Here is a 17,573-nt window from a genome sequence, read left to right on the forward strand (position 1 = left end):
ATAGTCTTTTGAGTGGACTATAGCTACATCTAAACTAATTGCTAAAATGGCAAATGGAAAAATCTGATGCTACCCCTGCTAGGGTGATGTCATAAAGGAATTGTAACTGTACGGAGTGTAGCGCTGTTCTTAACTTTAGGTGAGATAGGAGGCGTTTTGTAGAATAAACTAAATTATTGGTGTAGAGAGCTGTCAACAAAAAATTGGGGGCAGTAAAGAAAATCTTGTTAATTTCTCTATTTTGCTTTGGGCTGATTCCGTAGAGCTCTGTGAAGAGAATGGATAATTAATGTCTGCCATTCTGACAAGTAATCCAAGTAAATTCTGAATCAGGTATTTCTTTAAAATTTGACAACTTTTAGAGCATAATTATACAATCTTGATTTACTCAGTAAACTTTTAAGTATTTGTTATAGCTATTATCAACTGTATCAGTGTTCCACAGGGACTAAGGTTTGGTAGAAAGGACTCAGGGCTGGTTTGTAGCTGCTTTTTAGGTGTAGGTCTCTAGACACACAATGAACTGTGTTAAAAATAATTTGGTTTAATTGTGGCTCATTTTTCTCACCTTTAACACTTGATAGTCTCTAAAGTATCTTTCAGATTCAAGGTTCCATGAGCCTGTGACATTATAACCCACAAAAGCAGTAATTTCTGGGACATAATACAAGAGTCTAGGTTTCTGACAATTTGGTATGATAACGAGTGCCTTCAAACTGCTGGCCATATTTAAGATACATTTTACTAATTCTGAAACATTTGGTGTTTGTTCAGGAGAAACGATTTCCATTAAGAGAATATAAAATCCCTTATAGAAAATCTTAAAAGTAGAAGCTGCAAGCCAGAGGTAAATTAATATACAAGCAATTCTTATTCATTCATTTTTATTAATTGATGATCAAAGTTTAAACGAGGCACCTACAATTGAGTAAGAATAGAATAAGGATACAATTATTATTTGACTGAGTGACAAATACCCAACTATCACTATTAACTTCATTTGAAAGTAAACCTGTATACATATCATGGCCAAACATATAAAACACATAAAGAGTCTCTATCAAACCACCTCTGTAAATCTGCATATAAATATGCTTATGCATAGAAAGGCTATGTAAAGGGACAAAGATAAATTTATTAGTCACCCTTTTTATTTTCTACTTTGATTAAACTAAAGCTCCTTATGACTCTTAGTAAACATAATTTAAAATAATTCACTGACCAATTGTTTGAGGACTATTGGGAATGCTACTAGAAAAACGTCTGTGGTTTAAAACGGAGTCTTTAAAATCATAATATTTTTCTGTATTAAAAAAGACAATGAAAGTAAACAATTGCTTTTCAATTATCACATAATAAGATATTTCTGACCCATTGTGCTGGGTCTTCAGAAGTCAGTATTATTCACTGAGTCTGAACTGTTGCACCTTAGAAAAGTGAGAATGAAGACCCCTGAAATTGTGGCCATGACACAGCTTCTCATTGACGTTTTACAGGAGCATCCAGCTGTGTATGTAGGTCTCTAGACCTCAGCTATGGAAATAAAATGTTTCAGATGCTACCTGTCTCAGTGTGTAGTTCTCATGTTTACGGAGCCATTCATCCAGATATGCATTTAGATACTATCTAGTTCTGAAATTGTGCCTAAAAATTCTAGAGTAAAATAAATAGGGTTAAAAATCACGTCTGGGTTGATTCAAATACAAGTTTATCCAAACACAATTGAGATATAAAAATGGAGATCAGATATAAAAATGGTTAAGTCTTTTTCTAAAAAGGGCTGATTGAAAATTGGTTTCAGATGTTTATGGAGTAAACAAATTTAATGTATTTAGATGAAGAAGGTGGGTTTACAGACTTCATCCACAAACAAAATAACAATATTTGTCTTAGTGTAGAACCCAGGCATTAAATGCATTGTTTGCTTGCCTAACTATATGTAAGTCTAAAGAGGAAAATATAGATATAATGAATACCTATGAAAATTTAAGGGCTAATTACTTTTTGTACCTTAGAACAAACATGTATACTGTAACCTAAAGGGAAAGTTTCTTGGTTTTTTTGTTTGTTTGTTTTTTGAGATGAAGTCTCACTCTGTTGCCCAAGCTGGAGTGCAGTGGCGTGATCTTGGCTCACTGTAACCTCCACCTCCCGGATTCAAGCGATACTCCTGCCTCAGCCTCCTGAGTAGCTGGGACTACAGGCACGCACCACTATGCTCGGTTAATTTTTTTGTATTTTTAGTAGATACAGGATCTCACTATGTTGGCCAGATTGGTCTTGAACTCGCGACCTTGTGATCCACCCGCCTCCACCTCCCGAAGTGCTAGGATTACAGGCATGAGCCACTGAGCCCGGCCAGGAATGTTTCTTAGTGAAGCTTAAAGTCCAGAAGTAAAGTATTATTATTAAAGTGCAGATACCAGTTTCTACAGTTTGCAGGTGTGAGAACAAAGGTAATCCAAAAGGATACTTAAACATCAACTCGTTTCTATCAGACTTTAGTTCTCCCCTTGCAGGGCTATAGGAGAAAGCAAAAGAAACTCCAAGTTACTGAGTTCTCCAGTATAATAAGTAAAGGTTGCCAAAGTGGTGCAGTAGAAAAGAAACAGGCAGAGCTGAACATTATTAGCCTGGCTCTTAGATAGCTGTTGCAGCATTAGGCCTAGCATATCTCCTTCCTGAGCCTTAGTAAACAAAGGTAATAATACTTATTTCACAGGTTTGTTACATGTAATCTTACACATTGCATGTGTGCAATAAATGGTAACTGTTATTCTGAAAGGTAGGGCTTAGTTTTTGAAGGTATTAGATTGGACCACATTTTTGTAGACAAAAAATAGCCAAATTTCAGACTTCACTGTGAGGTGATACCCTCCTAGGAACCTTGAGGAAACTGTTACAGTGAGGCCACAGTGTGGAGGGCAAGGTCAGGTTCCTTGGTGAGTTTTGAGTCAATGGTCATGGATGGCCATTTGCATTAGTGACTAGTTTATAACATGCTGGAATAATATACGCCATCATGAAGCTTGGGTATCTTAGACTATCCCATTCCCTACCCACAATATAGATTAACATTTTACATCTTGCTAAAGTTAGCATATTAAACTCATTGCATTTGCATGGTTACAGTTCTGTTCCATGCTGCTAAGAGTCACAAGTACACAAGAAAAATGGGCATAAACATATTGGTACACCTGCCCTTTCTAATAATACCAGTAAGATAATCATGTCTAGACTCATGGTGATCCATGTACTTTCCTAAAAGTGTGATTTCAGAGTGTTTCCCATATTTTTGATTTCCTTGTCAGTCACTCTCCTTTGGATTTGAGGCAGACGTTTCTGGAAATTTCCACTCAGCAGGATGTAGAGAAAAGGGTTAATGCTGCTGCTGGCATAGCTGAGACAGATGGAGAGGTAATAACCCACATAGAAGGCCAGTGTGGGCTGTTCCATCTGTAAGTTCACCAGTTGTATCACATGATAAGGGGCAGCACTTAGGATAAAGACTGCCACCAGCACCAGCACCATCTTTGTCAACTTCATCGCTCTCTGTTTTGGTATGCTGGGATTGCAGCTGCAAAGGAAACATTCAGATAGACAGGGTATAAACAACCATAGAAATCATGGGGCAATGTGTTCCTAGAATCTTTTGGACAGTTCATAATGGCTTTGCAATGAAATATGAACCTCATTATTATATTCCTACTTAGTGCATTGTGATATATTCTTTTTTATTATTGTTGAAAACTTTCCAAAGTTTCCAAAGCTGGAACAATTTTTTGTTGTTATTTTTTTTTTTAATTTTTTTGTGGGTACATAGTAGGTGTATATATTTAAGGGGTAAATCAGATGTTTTGATACAGGCATGCAATGTGTAATAATCACATCATGGAGAATCGGGTGTCCATCCCTTCAAGCATTTATACTTTGTATTACAAACAATCCAATTACACTGTTTTAGTTATTTTTAAATGTGTAATTATTATTGACTATAGTCACCTTGTTGTGCTATTAAATGCTAGGCCTTGTTCATTCTTTTGAACTATTTTTAAATACCCATTAACCTTCCTCACCTCACCCTCAGGCCCCTACTATCCTTTCAAGCCTCTGGTAACCATCTTTCGATGCTCTATGTACATGAGTACAATTGTTTTTATTTTTAGATCTCACAAATGTGTGAGAATATGTGATGCTTGTCTTTCTGTGCCTGGTTTATTTCACTTAACATAATGACTTTCAGTTCCATCCATGTTCTTGCAAATGACAGTATCTCTTTCTTTTTTATGGCTGAATAGCACTCCATTGTGTATACATACCACATTATCTTTATCTATTGATCTGTTGATGTTTATCAGTTCTAATCTTTTTTTTTTTTTTTTTTTTTTTTTGCGGAGTCTTTAGAGTTTTCCAAATATAAAATCATGTCATCTGTAAACAAGGATAATTTGGTTTACTCCTTTCCAATTTGGATGTCCTTTATTTCTTTCTCTTGTCTGATTGCTTTAGCTAGGACCTCAGTACTATGTTGAGTAACAGTGGTGAAAGTGAGCATCTTTGTCATATTCCAAATCTTAGAGGAAAGTCTTTCCGTTTTTTCCTCATTTAGTATGATACTAGCTGGGGGTCTGTCATATATGGCTTTTATTATGTTGAGGTATGTTCCTTCTATACCTAGTTTTTTGAAGGTTTTTATCATACAGAGATGTTGAATTTATCACATACATTTTCAGCATTTGATATTTCAATTTGATATATTGAATTTAAATGATCGTATGATTTTTATCCTTCATTCTGTTGATACGATGTATTACATTGATTGATTTACATAAGTTGAATCATCCTGGCACCCCTGGGATAAATTCCTCTTGGTCATGATGAATGAGATTTCTAATATACTGCTGAATTTGGTTTGCTAATATTTTGTTGTGAATTTTTGCATGAATATTTATCAGAGAGATTTGCCTGTAGTTTTCTTTTTTGTTGTGTCTGTCTGATTTTGGTATCACAGTAATACTGGTGTTGTAGAATGAGTTTGGAATTATTCCATGCTCTTCCATATTTCAGGATAATTTGAGTAGAATTTGTATCAGTTCTTTAAATGTTTGGTAGGATTCAGTGAAGCCATTGGGTCCTGGGTTTTTGTTTCTTGGGAGACTTTTTATTATGGCTTTGATCTCATTACTTGTCAGGGATCTGTTCAGATTTTGGATTTCTTCCTGGTTCAATCTTGGTAGGTTATATATGTATAGGAATTTGTCCATTTCTTCTGGATTTTCCAATTTAATGGCATATAGTTGCTCATGGTAGCCTCTAATTATCCTTTGAATTTCTGCAGTATCAGTTGTAATGTCTACTTTTCCATTTCTGAATTTATTTATTTAGACTTTCTCTCTTTTTTCTCAGTTAGTCAAACTATAAGGTTTGTCAATTTTGTTTAACTTTCAAAAAAACCAGATTTTCGTTTCATTGATCTCTTGTATTGTTTTCTTCATTTTAATTTCATTCATTTTTGCTGTGATCTTTATTGTTTCTTTCCTTCTACCAATTTTGGGTTTGGTTTGCTCTTCCTTTTCTAGTTCTTTAAGGTACATTATTAGACTGTTTGACATTTTTCATCTTTTTTGATGTAGGCACCTAGAGCTATAAAATTCCCATTTAGTACTGCTTTGCTGTATCCCATAGGTTTTGGTATGTTGTGTTTCCATTATCATTTGTTTCAAGAAATTTTTCAACTGTCTTAATTTCTTCATTTACCCACTGGTCATTCAGGAGCATATTTTGTAATTTCCATGTGTTTGTATAGTTTCCAAAATTCCTCTTGTTATTGATTCACAGTTTTATTCCATTGTGGTCAGAGAAGATGTCTGGTATTATTTCAATTATTCGAATTTTTAAAGACTTGTTTTGTGACCTAACATATGTTTTATCCTTGAGAATGATCCATGTGCTAAGGAAAATAATGTATATTCTGCTGTCATTGGATGAAATGTTCTGTAAATATATATTAGATCCATTTAGTCTACAGTGCACATTAAGTCCAATGTTTGTCGATTTTCTGGCTGGAAGATTTGTTCAATGCTGAAAGTAGGTTATTGAAGTCTCCAGCTACTATTATATTGGGGCCTATCTCTCTCTTTAATTCTAATAATATTCGCTTTATATATCCGGATGCTCCAGTGTTGGGTGCATATATATTTTAAATTATTACATTCTCTTGCTAAATTGACCCCTTTTTATCATTATATGGTGATCTTGTCTCTTGTTAAAGTTTTTGGATTGAAATCTATTTTGTCTGATAAGACTACTCCTGCTTTTTTTGGTTTCCATTGGTATGGTATATATTTTTCCATTCCTTTTTTTTTTCAGTCTATGTCTGTCTTTATAGTTGAAGTGTGTTTCTTGAAGGCAATAGATCAACAGGTCTTGTTTTTTCACTCAGTCAGCCACTCTTTGTCTTTTGATTAAAGAGTTTAGTCCATTTACATTCAATGTTGTTATTGATGAGTAAGGACTTACTCCTGCCATTTTAAAATTTGTTTTCTGGTTGTTTTGTGGTGTTCCCTTCCTTTTTTCTTTCCTTCCTGTCTTCCTTTAGTGAAGATGATTTTCTCGGTAATACGATTTAGTTTCTTGCTTTTTATTTTTTGTTTATCCACTGTATGTTTTCTGAGTTGAGGTTGCCATAAGTCTTACAAACACTATCTTATAAGCCATTATTTTAACCTGATAACAACTTAACACTGCATAAACAAGCAAAAAGAAAACTAGTAAAAATTATACACCTTAACTTTGTCCCCCCAATTTTTAACTTTTTATTGTTTAAATTTATATCTTATTGTATTATCTATGTCTTAAAAAGTTGTTGTAGTTATTATTTTTGATTGGTTCATTGTTTAGTCTTTCAACTTATGGCAAGAGTGGTTTACATATCACAGTTACATTGTTATAATATTCTATGTTTTTCTTGGTACTTACTATTACCAGTGAGTTTTGTACCTTCAAGTGATTACTTATTGCTCATTAATGTCCTTTTCTTTCTGATTGGAGTATTCCCTTTAGAATTTATTGTAAAATAGGTCTCGTGTTCATGAAATTCCTCAACTTTAGTTCATCTGGGAAAGTCTTTATATCTCCTTCATGTTTGAAGGGTATTTTTGCTGGATATGCTACTCTAGGGTATACTTTTTTTTCCTTCAGTGTTTAAATACGTTATGCCACTCTCTCCTGGCATGTAAGGTCCAAAGTTGGAACATTTTGAAAGACCAAATAAATAACAAAGTATTAAATTATGACTCAATGTATGAAATAACTATATCAGTCTATAGTAATACAAATAATATTGAATAAAATGAGGAGAGAAGAGCCAGACCTTCTTTACAGAATAATTCCAAATAATATGGGGATTCTTATATAGATACTCCCCTTTCAGAAGATGGAGCTTAATTCCCACCTTTCTGCTTCCCCCTTGAAGGTAGGCTATGTTTAGTAACTCATTTCCAAAGAATAGAATAGTGAAAGGGATAAACAGTTTCATGGTGGAGAAACTTAGCAAACACCACCTTAACCAGGTAATCAAGGCTAGAATCAACAGTGATGTAATGTAGCCATCATGTGACCCCTGATATGCTGTGATGAGAAGAGTTGATTTTTTAAAATAAAAACATGTAAGTACAGTTTAGTAATGATAATACAATATCAGACAAACCCAGATTGGGAACATTCTACAGGATACCTGGCCAGTGCTCAAGACTACGAAGGTCGTGAAACATAAGGAAAGAGTGAGAAATTCACAAATCAGAGGATACTGGGAAGACGTGATAACTAAATGCAATGTGCTATTCTGGATTGAATCTGGAATAGATTTAGGACTTTAATGGAAAAACTAGTGAAGTCCAATAAAGAATGGAATTTAGTTAACAGTAATGTACAGAAATTTTCTTTGTTTTGACAAATGTCTTAGGTAATGTAAGATGTTAATTATGGGAAAACTGAGTGAGGGGTAGTTGGGAAACCTCTATACTATCTCTGTATTATCTATACTATATTTTTACTATCAACTTTTTTAAGAAATGCAAATTATTTTAAAATAAAACATATTTTAAAACTCATACATTTAATCATGTTATGTCATATTTAGGCATTTAATGAAAATTTCCCTGGGACATGAGGGTAACAGATGAACAAAACTTGGAAATAATTTTAAAAGCATGGGAGCTAAAAATCATTTGATTCCCCTGCAGTTTATCAGAGTAGGCCCTATCATTCCTCCAATTTCTTGCATTTTGACGTGTATGAGATTTGTTTCATCAGATCCTCTTTAGCATTTCTGAGAAAAATGTCAGGAGCAAAATGATCTGATTTGGAGAACTGTTTTAAAAAGGCTCAAGCATTCTCTCCAGCTGTTGGTATCTTTAATATTCCATATGATTTCACTTTAACCTTCTCACCAACTCAGCTCCCTGGGATACATTTATAAGTTATGTTTTTTTCTGTAACTGTGGCTACTTCCTTTTTCTTCCCAAATGGACCATACTTTACAAGTGTAAGACTTTCAAAGAATTCCAAGTAACTAGGTGGTAAAAAAAAAGTTGTGAGCCAACAGACTACTTACAAACCTTTGGTTCAAGGGTTTGCCACAATTTTTGAGGAATGGTGGTTAAATTGTTCACATTTTTTTAAACAAAAAATTTGTAAAATTTGTAAATTTGTAGTGTGCAGGGAAACCCAGCAAACTTGCCTTTCCAAAAGAAACACTAAAATATATTTACAATATAATGTTTAATGAATGTAAGTGTGTTTTTACCCAACAGGTTATATAATTACTGACTTATTCATTTGAACAAGTAGATTGTGGAATACACAATTGCAAGGTGAAAATAATTTAGATTTATTTATGCAGTTTTAGAGACAAGTATCTTCACAGGTCCTTCTCAAGTTTATTGACTTTAGGTTAAGTCTTTGGTTTTATTTGCTCCTAAATAATCTTTTAATATTAATAAAACCCATCTTTTAAAATTCAAATATTAATGAGACTTTTCTCCTCTAAATTAAAAAAAATTGAAACACAAAAATTAAAAGGTTGCACATAACATTTAAGATATTTACATACGCATGCAACTCTGCAAAATGTGCAATGAAAACAGTTAAATAACTGTTAATAACAAAAATAAAATTATTCTTTAAATAGAATCTTGAGTTCTGTATGCATTTTAATGAAACCATTACATCAGTGATTTTTAACATTTGTCACTGAGAGATTCTTAAGCAGTTCATTTAGTACATGTCTTATTTTCCGAAAGTTCTTTCTATAGACATATATCAATGTCGACATGTCTAAGTGTGGTATGTTTCAAGTCACTGTTGCCTAAGTTTCTATTGTAGATGTCTTAGACTATCTAAACTGTTCTTTTAACAAATAAAGCAAAATATGGCAAACACTTACCATCTGGCATCCTTATTCTGTTGATACATCTCCCAAGTATAGCATAAAATTAAAATATAGCACACCAAAATCAAGGGTAGAGGGAAAAAAAAAGTTGTTATTGTCAAATAAAGTGTATACCTGTAAAATGAGAGAGGGAGAGCGGGGAGAGAGAAGAGAGAGAACAACATCATTACATTAATTGGATTAGGAATTGGCTTTTGCAGTTTCTGAGGCATGATTCTTTCATTTTTCAGGGTCCAGGATAAAAGTCCTTGTGGATCTTTGGTTGCTTTATTGTAGAGAAGCCCTGATCTTCATTGTTCACCAATAACAATGCTTGTCTTTTCTCTAGCCAAACCCAGCTGTACTGAGTGCGGTATAGGTGAGGCTACCTATCACCAATCTTAAGTGTTTAACAATGACAAGCAACAGTACGTAACATTTATTATATAGTAGGCACTGTTCTAAGCATTTTAAAAATATCTTTACCCACTGAATCTGTGAAACCCCATGAGTATGATGCCATTAGTGCCCTTACATTGTAGAAGAAGAAACTGAGGCACAGAGGGATTAAGTGGCTTGCCCAAGATTACCCAAGCAGTAACTGAAAGAGGTAAAATTTGAACCCAGGATAGCCAATGCTGGTGGGAGAAGTAATGAATAAACAATCTTATCTATGTTTCTTTTAAACAATTTTTGCTGATGCATAATAGATGTACATCGTTTCAGGGTATATGTGATAGCTTAATACATTCATATAATTTGTAAAAATCAAATCAGAGTACTCGGTATTTATCTATCATCTTAACTATCTGACTTTTTTAAAATGCTAGAAACATCAAAATTATTCTCTTCTAGCTATTTTGAAATGTACAATAGGATATTTTAAACTATAGTCATCCTACTGATTCATCAAACACTAGGTCTTAATTCTTCTAGTAAAGTGTATCTTTGTATCCACTTAATCAACTTCTCTTCCTTACCCACTTCCTCTACCTTTCCTGGCCTCTGGTAACCACCAATCTACTATCCTTATGAGATTCACTTTTTTGGCTCCCACATATAAGTGAGAACATGTGATATTTGTCTTTCTGTACTTGGCTCGTTTCACTTAACATAATAGCCTTCAGTTCTATTCATGCTGCTAAAAATGACAGGATTTCATTGTTTTTTATGGATGAATGCTATTCTATTGTGTATATATACCACATTTTCTTTGTCCATTCACCTATTGATAGGCATTTAGATTAATTACATATTTTGGTTATTATGAACAGTACAGCAATAAACATGGTAGTACAGATATATCTTTGATATATTAATATAGTTTCTTTTGGATATAAACCCAGAACTGGAATTGTTGGATCATATGGTAGCTCTACTTTTAGTTTTTCAAGGAGCCTTTATAGTGGTTGTAATAATATATATTCCCACCAACAATGTACGAATGTTCCCCTTTGTTCACATCCTTGTCAGCATCCATTATTGCCTGCCTTTTTTGGTAAAAGCCACTTTAATTGGGGTGAGATGATACCTCCTTGTGGTTTTGATTTGCATTTCTCTGATGATTAGTGATAGCACTTTTTGTTTACCCATTGACCTTTTGTATGTCTTATTTTGAGAAATATCTGTTCGGATTTGTGCCCATTTTTTACATTGGATTATTTAGGGTTTTTTGCTATTGAGTTGTTTGAGCTCCTTATATATTCTGGTTACTAATCACTTGTCAGATGGATGGTTTGCAAATATTTTCTTCCATTCTATGGGTTGTCTCTTCACTTTGTTGTTTTCTTTGCTGTGCAGAAGCTTTTTAGTTTGAGGTAATCCTATTTGCCCACTTTTGCTTAGGTTACCTGTGCTTTTGAGGTCTTACACAAAAAGTCTTTGCCCAGACCAATGTCCTGGAGCATTGCCTATGTTTTCTTCTTGTAGTTTTCATAGGTTCAAGTCTTAGATTTAAGTATTTAATTCATTTTGATTTGATTTTTGTGTACGGTGAGAGGTAGGGGTCTATTTTCATTCTTCTGCATATAGTGTTCCAGTTTTCCCAGCACCATTTATTGAAAAGACTGTCCTTTCTCCATTGTATGTTCTTGGCTCTTTTGTTGAAGATGAGTTGGCTATAAATGTGTGGATTTGTATCTGGGTACTCCACTCTGTTCCATTGGTCAATGTGTCTTTTTATGCCAATACCAGGCTGCTTTGGTTACTATAGCTTTCTAGTAAATTTTGAAGTCAGGTAGCATGATGCCTCTAGCTTTGTTCTTTTACCTTAGGATTGCTTTAGCTATTCAGGGTCTTTTGTGGTTCCACATAAATTTTAGAATTTTTTTTTCTGTTTCTGTGAAAACTGTTATTGGTATTTTGAGAGAGATTGCATTGAATCTGTACATTGCTTTGGCTAGTAGTGTCATTTTAACAATATTAAGTTTTCCAATTAATGAGCATGGAATATCCTTTTTTTTGTATCCTATTTCTTTCATCAGGTATCTATGTATGTGTGTATTTTTTTAAATCAGGGTTTTATAGCTTTCCTTATATAGATATATTACTTCTTTTGTTGAATTGAATACTAGGTATTTTATATTCTTGGTAGCTATTTTGAAGGCAATTGCATTTTTGATTTCTTTGTCAGATTGCTCATTACTGCATATATAAATGCTATTGATTTTTATATGTTCATTTTGTGTCCTGCAACTTTACTGAATTCATTTATCAGCTTTGATAGTTTTTTGGTGGAGTCTTTAGGTTTTTCTAAACATAATATCATGCCATCTGTGAACAAGGCTATTTGACTTTTTCCTTTCCAATTTGAATGCCCTTCATTTCTTTCTCTTGCCTAATTGCTCTAGAATTTCTGATATTATGTTGAATAAAAGTGGTGAAGGTGGGTATCCTTGTCTTGTTCCAGATCTTAGAGAAAAGGCCTTCAATTCTTCCCCATTCGGTGCAAAATTAGCTGTAGGCATGTCATGTATGCCTTTTGTTATTTTGAGGTATATTCCTTTTATAACCAGTTTGATGAGGGTTTTATCAGAAAGGGATGCTGAATTTTATTGAATGATTTTTTGGCATTTATTGAAATAGTCATACGGTTTTTGTTCTTGGTGCTGTAAATGTGATGTATCAACTTTATTGATTTGCGTATGTTGAACCATCCTCACATTCCTTGGATGAGTCCTACTTGCTTAAGATATATGATCTTTTTAAAGTGTTGTATTCTGTTTGCTAATATTTTATTGAGGATTTTTGCATCTGTGTTCATCAGTAATATTGGTCTGTAGTTTTCTTTTTGTGTGTGTCTCTGGTTGGTTTTGGTATCAGAGTAATGCTGGCTTTGTAGAATGAGTTTGGAAGTATTCCTTCCTCTTCATTTTATTTTTTTGAAGTTTGAAGAGAATTGATATTATTTAATTGTTTGGTAGAATTCAGCAGTGAAGCCATCAGATCCTGGACTTTCCTTTGGTGAAAGACTCTTTCAGCGTCAGTCTCCTTATTTGCTGTTGGTTTGTTGAGGTTGTTTATTTCTTCATAGTTCAATCTTGGCAGGCTGTATGTGTCCAGGAATTTATTTATTTCCTCTATATTTCCCAGTTTGTTGGCATTTAGTGATGCATTACAGTTTCTAATGACTCTTTGTATTTCTGAGGTTTCAGTTGTTATGTTTCCATTTTTGTTTCTGATTTTGTTTATTTGGATCTTCTCTCTGTTTTTCTCAGTCTAGCTAAAGGTTTGTTGGTTTTGCATATCTTTTTGAAAAGCCAACTTTTCATTTTGTTGATCGTCTGTAGTTTTTTAAGTCTCAATTTTATTTATTTCTGCTCTAATCTTCATTACCTCTTTCCTGCTACTAATTTTGGGTTTGGTTTGTTCTTGCCTTTCTAATTCTTTGAGGTACGTTCGTGGGTTGTTTATTTTTATTTATTTATTTTTTTGAGATGGAGTCTCGCTCTGTCGCCCAGGCTGGAGTGCAGTGGCCGGATCTCAGCTCACTGCAAGCTCCGCCTTTTGGGTTCACGCCATTCTCCTGCCTCAGCCTCCCGAGTAGCTGGGACTACAGGTGCCTGCCACCTCGCCTGGCTAGTTTTTTGTATTTTTTAGTAGAGACGGGGTTTCACCAGGTTAGACAGGATGGTCTCGATCTCCTGACCTTGTGATCCGCCCATCTCGGCCTCCCAAAGTGCTGGGATTACAGGCTTGAGCCACCGCGCCCAGCCTTTAAAAGACTTATTTTTAAAGTCTTTCTACTTTTTTGATATCTGCATTTATTGCTATAAAATTCCTTGTTAGTACTGCTTCTGCTATATCCCATAGATTTTGGTATGCTGTATTTCAACTTTCATTTGTTTCAAAAATGTTTAAATTTCCTTCTTGATATCTTCACTGACTGATAATTCAGGAGCATGTTGTTTAATTTACATATATTCGTGTAGTTTCCAAGGTTTCTCTTGTTATTGAGTTCTAGTTTTAGTTCACTGTGGTCAAAGACACTTGCTATAACTTCTACTTTTTAAAATTTGATCAGGTGTGTCTTGTGGCCTGATAGGATTATTCTGGGGAATGTTCTATATGCTGTTGAAAAGAATTTGCATTCTGCAACAGTTGGGTGAAATGTTCTGTAAATGTCAGGCCTATTAGGTCTAGCGTGTAGTTTAACTCTGCCGTTTCTTTGTTGATTTTCTGTCTGGATGATCTGTCAATTACAAAGAATGGTGTGTTAAAGTCTCTTACTATTATTGCATTGCAGCCCCTCTCTCCCTTCAGATCTATTAGTGTTTGCTCTACATATTTGGGAGCCCCAGTGTTGGGTGCAGAGATACTTAAAATTGTTATATCCTTTTGCTGAATTGACCCCTTTATCATTATATAGTGACCTTCTTTGTCTTCTTTTACAGTCATTGATTTGTAGTGTATTTTATCTAAATATAGCTACTCTTGCTATTTTTGATCTCCAGTTGTATCGAATGCCTTTTCCCATCCCTTCACTCTCAGGCTATGTGTGTCTTTAGAGGTGAAGTGGGTTTCTTGCAGGCTGCATAGAGTTGAGTCTTGTTTCTTTATCAAGCCACTCACTGCATTTTAATTGGAAAATTGAGACTATTTACATTCAGTATTATTATTGATAAGTAAAGACTTACTACTGCCATCTTGTTGCTTGTTTTCTGGTTCTGCAACTTTTCTCTTCCTTTCTTCTTTTCTTACCATCTTCCTTTGTGGAAAAGTGATTTTCTTCGATGGAATGTCTTAGTTCATTACTTTTTATTTTTAAAATCTGTTATGGATTTTTGCAATGTGGTTACAATGATGTTGACAAAAAACATATATATTACAAGTTATTCCAAAGAGATGATTATTTATCTTACACCAAAGAAAATAATAGAAACAAAGAAACAAGTGGAAAAAACTACACTTTAACTCCATTCCCCTACATTTTAACTTTTAGTTGTCTCAATTTACATATTTTCATATTATCTGTCTCTTAACAGGTTGCTACAGCTGTTATCATTTTTGATAGATTTGTCTTTGGGCTTCATGCTATAATTATGAGGGGATTATGTACCAAAATTACAGTATTAGAGCATTCTGGGCTTGTTAATGTATTTAATTTTATCCAGGGGTTTCATACCTTCAAATGTTTTCTTTTTGCACATTAGTGTTTTTTTTTCCTTCCAACAGAAGAACTCCCTTTAGCATTTCTTGTAAGACAGATCTGACGGTGGTAAATTCCTTCAGCTTCTGCCTGTCTGGGAAACACTTTATGTCTTCTTCACAGTCAAAGGATAGATGCAATATCTTGGATGGCAGGTTTTTTTGTTTTTGTTTTAGTTTTTTTTCTTTAGCAGTTTGAAAATGTCATTTTACTCCCTCTTGGCCTATATGGTTTCTAGTAAGAAGTCCATATCCAGATGAATTAGAGCTCCTTTACACGTTATTTGCTTCTTTTCTTTTACTGATTTTAGAGTTCTATCTTTGTCTTTGACTTTTGAAAGTTTATTATCTGCCTTGGGGTAGAGTCTTATTTGGGTTGATTTTGTTTGATGTTCTCTGATCTTCCCATATCTGGATATTTACATCTTTCTCAATTTTTGGGAAATTTTCTGTTATTATTTCTTTGAATAAGCTTTCTACTTCTTGCTCTTGCTCAACTCCCTCTTGAACACTGTTAAGTCTTAGATTTTGTCTTTTGAAGTAATTTTTTCTATATCTTGTATACAGTCTTCATTTCTTTTCATTCCTTTTTTTTTTCTGATTGTGTATTTTCAAATAACCTGTCTTTGAGCTCACTAATTCTTTCCTTTGTTTGACCCATTCTGCTGTTGAGAATTTTTAGTAACTTTTTCAGTTCAGCAAACGTCTTTCTCAATTCCAAGATTTCTTTTTTAATTTTTAAATTATTTTCATCTCTTTGTTAAATTTCTCTGATATATTTCTGAATTGCTTTTCTGTGTTATCTTGGAGATCACTGAGTTTCCTAAAAACTACTATTTTGAATTATCGGCCAGAGAGCTCACATATTGCTGTCTCATTAGGGTCAGTTACTGGTTCCCTGCTTTGTCTATTTGGAGAGATCATGGTTTGCTGTTTGCTGTTGCTTCTTGTGGATGTACAACTATGTCTTTGCATTGAGGATTTGCTATTTATTCCAGTCTTCTCTGTCTGACTTGTTTTGGTTTTTATTGCATATATTCTCTTGGAGAGTCTTTATCGCTAGGTTGTTGTCTCCTTTTGGCTCTAGGTTGCGCCTTAAGCCCAGATTTGCTTTCGCTCTAGTAACCCATCAGTCACTGGCTGTCCTGAATGGGGGAGCTCCCAAAGGAGATATCCCAGATGTGTGGGAAGCCTGGCTAGGGGTTTGTCCAGGGGACCTGCTGAATGTACCTCCTGCAGTGTAGTGGTATTGAATAGCCACTCTGATTTAGTGTCTCCTTTGGCTGAGCTACAGAGTAACTGTCCCACCTCCCTACTTTGTCTCTGCCTGTTCTCAGGGATATTTCTCCCTTCCAGCACTTGTGATACTTCCCATAGGTTAAGGCAGAGACAGGTATTTTGTCAGGGAACCCAAGGTGGTGGGAAAGCTGGTTGTCTACCTTGATCGTGTTTTCTTCAGTGTAGAAACTGAGTTGGGGGGAAATTTTTCATGTGTTTGGTGTCAAGCAGAATGGGGGAGAAGGGTGTCATGGATGTGGAAATCTGATTCTATTACAGTCGGCTTGGAGGCTTTTTCATATTTTTTTTCACTTCTCTGAAGCCTGAGGAACCATCTCATCCTCATATTTGAGTTCTGGAGTTCTGGGATATTGCTAATGCTAACGTTGGTGCTGTATATTTGTTTTTGATTTTCTGAGGGCTCAGGGGGGCATTCAGTCAGCTTGCTTCTATGCTGCCATTTTGGAACTGGAAGTCCAGTCCTATCTATGTTGCACTATTATGTTCTAAATGTTTGTGTTCCCTCAAAATTGCTATGTTGAAAACCTAACCCCCGATATAATGGTATGAGGAAGTGGGGTCCTTGGGAAGTAATTAAGTCATGAGAGTGGAGCCTTCATGAATGGGAATAGTGTCCTTATAAGAAGAGACACAAGAGAGCTTGCTTCCTGTCTCTCTCTTTTGCCACATAAGGATAGAATGAAAAGTTGGCAGACTGCAACCTGGAAGAGGGCTGTCATCAGAACTTGATCATGCTGGCACTTTCATCTTGGATTTCCAGCTTCTAGAACTGTGAAAAATAAATTTCTATTGTTTACAAGCCACCTAGTCTATAGTACTTTTTTATACTAAACTGAACAAAACATGCATGTATATGAATTTTATTTTTTACTGGATTAGTGGATTTGCAGGTCCTTTACTGCCATCCTTCTTTGGCTGTGTCCACATAATGCAGAAATGACTCATCTATTTGACAAGTTATAGAGTCAGAGAAAGGGATCTGCCGGACTGACTTGAGATAGCATATGTAAAAATATCTAACACAGTTATTGGCCATTGGTAGTTGCTCAAAGAATTTAATCATGAACTCCAATTCTATGTTCAAATTTCACATTGAAGACTTTTAATTTCCTTTTAAATTAAAATGCATAAAATGGCTGTGGTAGTTGCATTAGTTTCCTAGGACTGCTGTAAGAAATTAGCACAAACTGGATAGCTT

General features: G+C 34.6%; 1 protein-coding gene across 2 annotated transcripts in view; it reads right to left on the reverse strand.

The window, feature by feature from the left end:
• Positions 1–2,242: 2,242 nt before the first annotated feature.
• The window catches only part of MCHR2 (melanin concentrating hormone receptor 2), a 75,453-nt gene continuing 60,122 nt past the window's right edge, over positions 2,243–17,573 (reverse strand). Inside the window, exons 5-6 of one of the 2 annotated variants that reach the window (XM_025383637.1) lie at positions 9,446–9,565; positions 2,243–3,577 (exon numbers count right to left, since the gene is read on the reverse strand). In XM_025383637.1, coding sequence (XP_025239422.1) covers positions 3,262–3,577; positions 9,446–9,565 — 436 coding nt within the window. In that variant the 3' untranslated portion in view covers positions 2,243–3,261. The remainder of the gene's footprint in view (positions 3,578–9,445; positions 9,566–17,573) is intronic. The other variant, XM_025383638.1, reaches the window with a different exon arrangement.

This window comes from Theropithecus gelada, chromosome 4 (assembly GCF_003255815.1).
Source record: "Theropithecus gelada isolate Dixy chromosome 4, Tgel_1.0, whole genome shotgun sequence".
NCBI classification, from domain to species: Eukaryota; Metazoa; Chordata; class Mammalia; order Primates; family Cercopithecidae; genus Theropithecus; species Theropithecus gelada.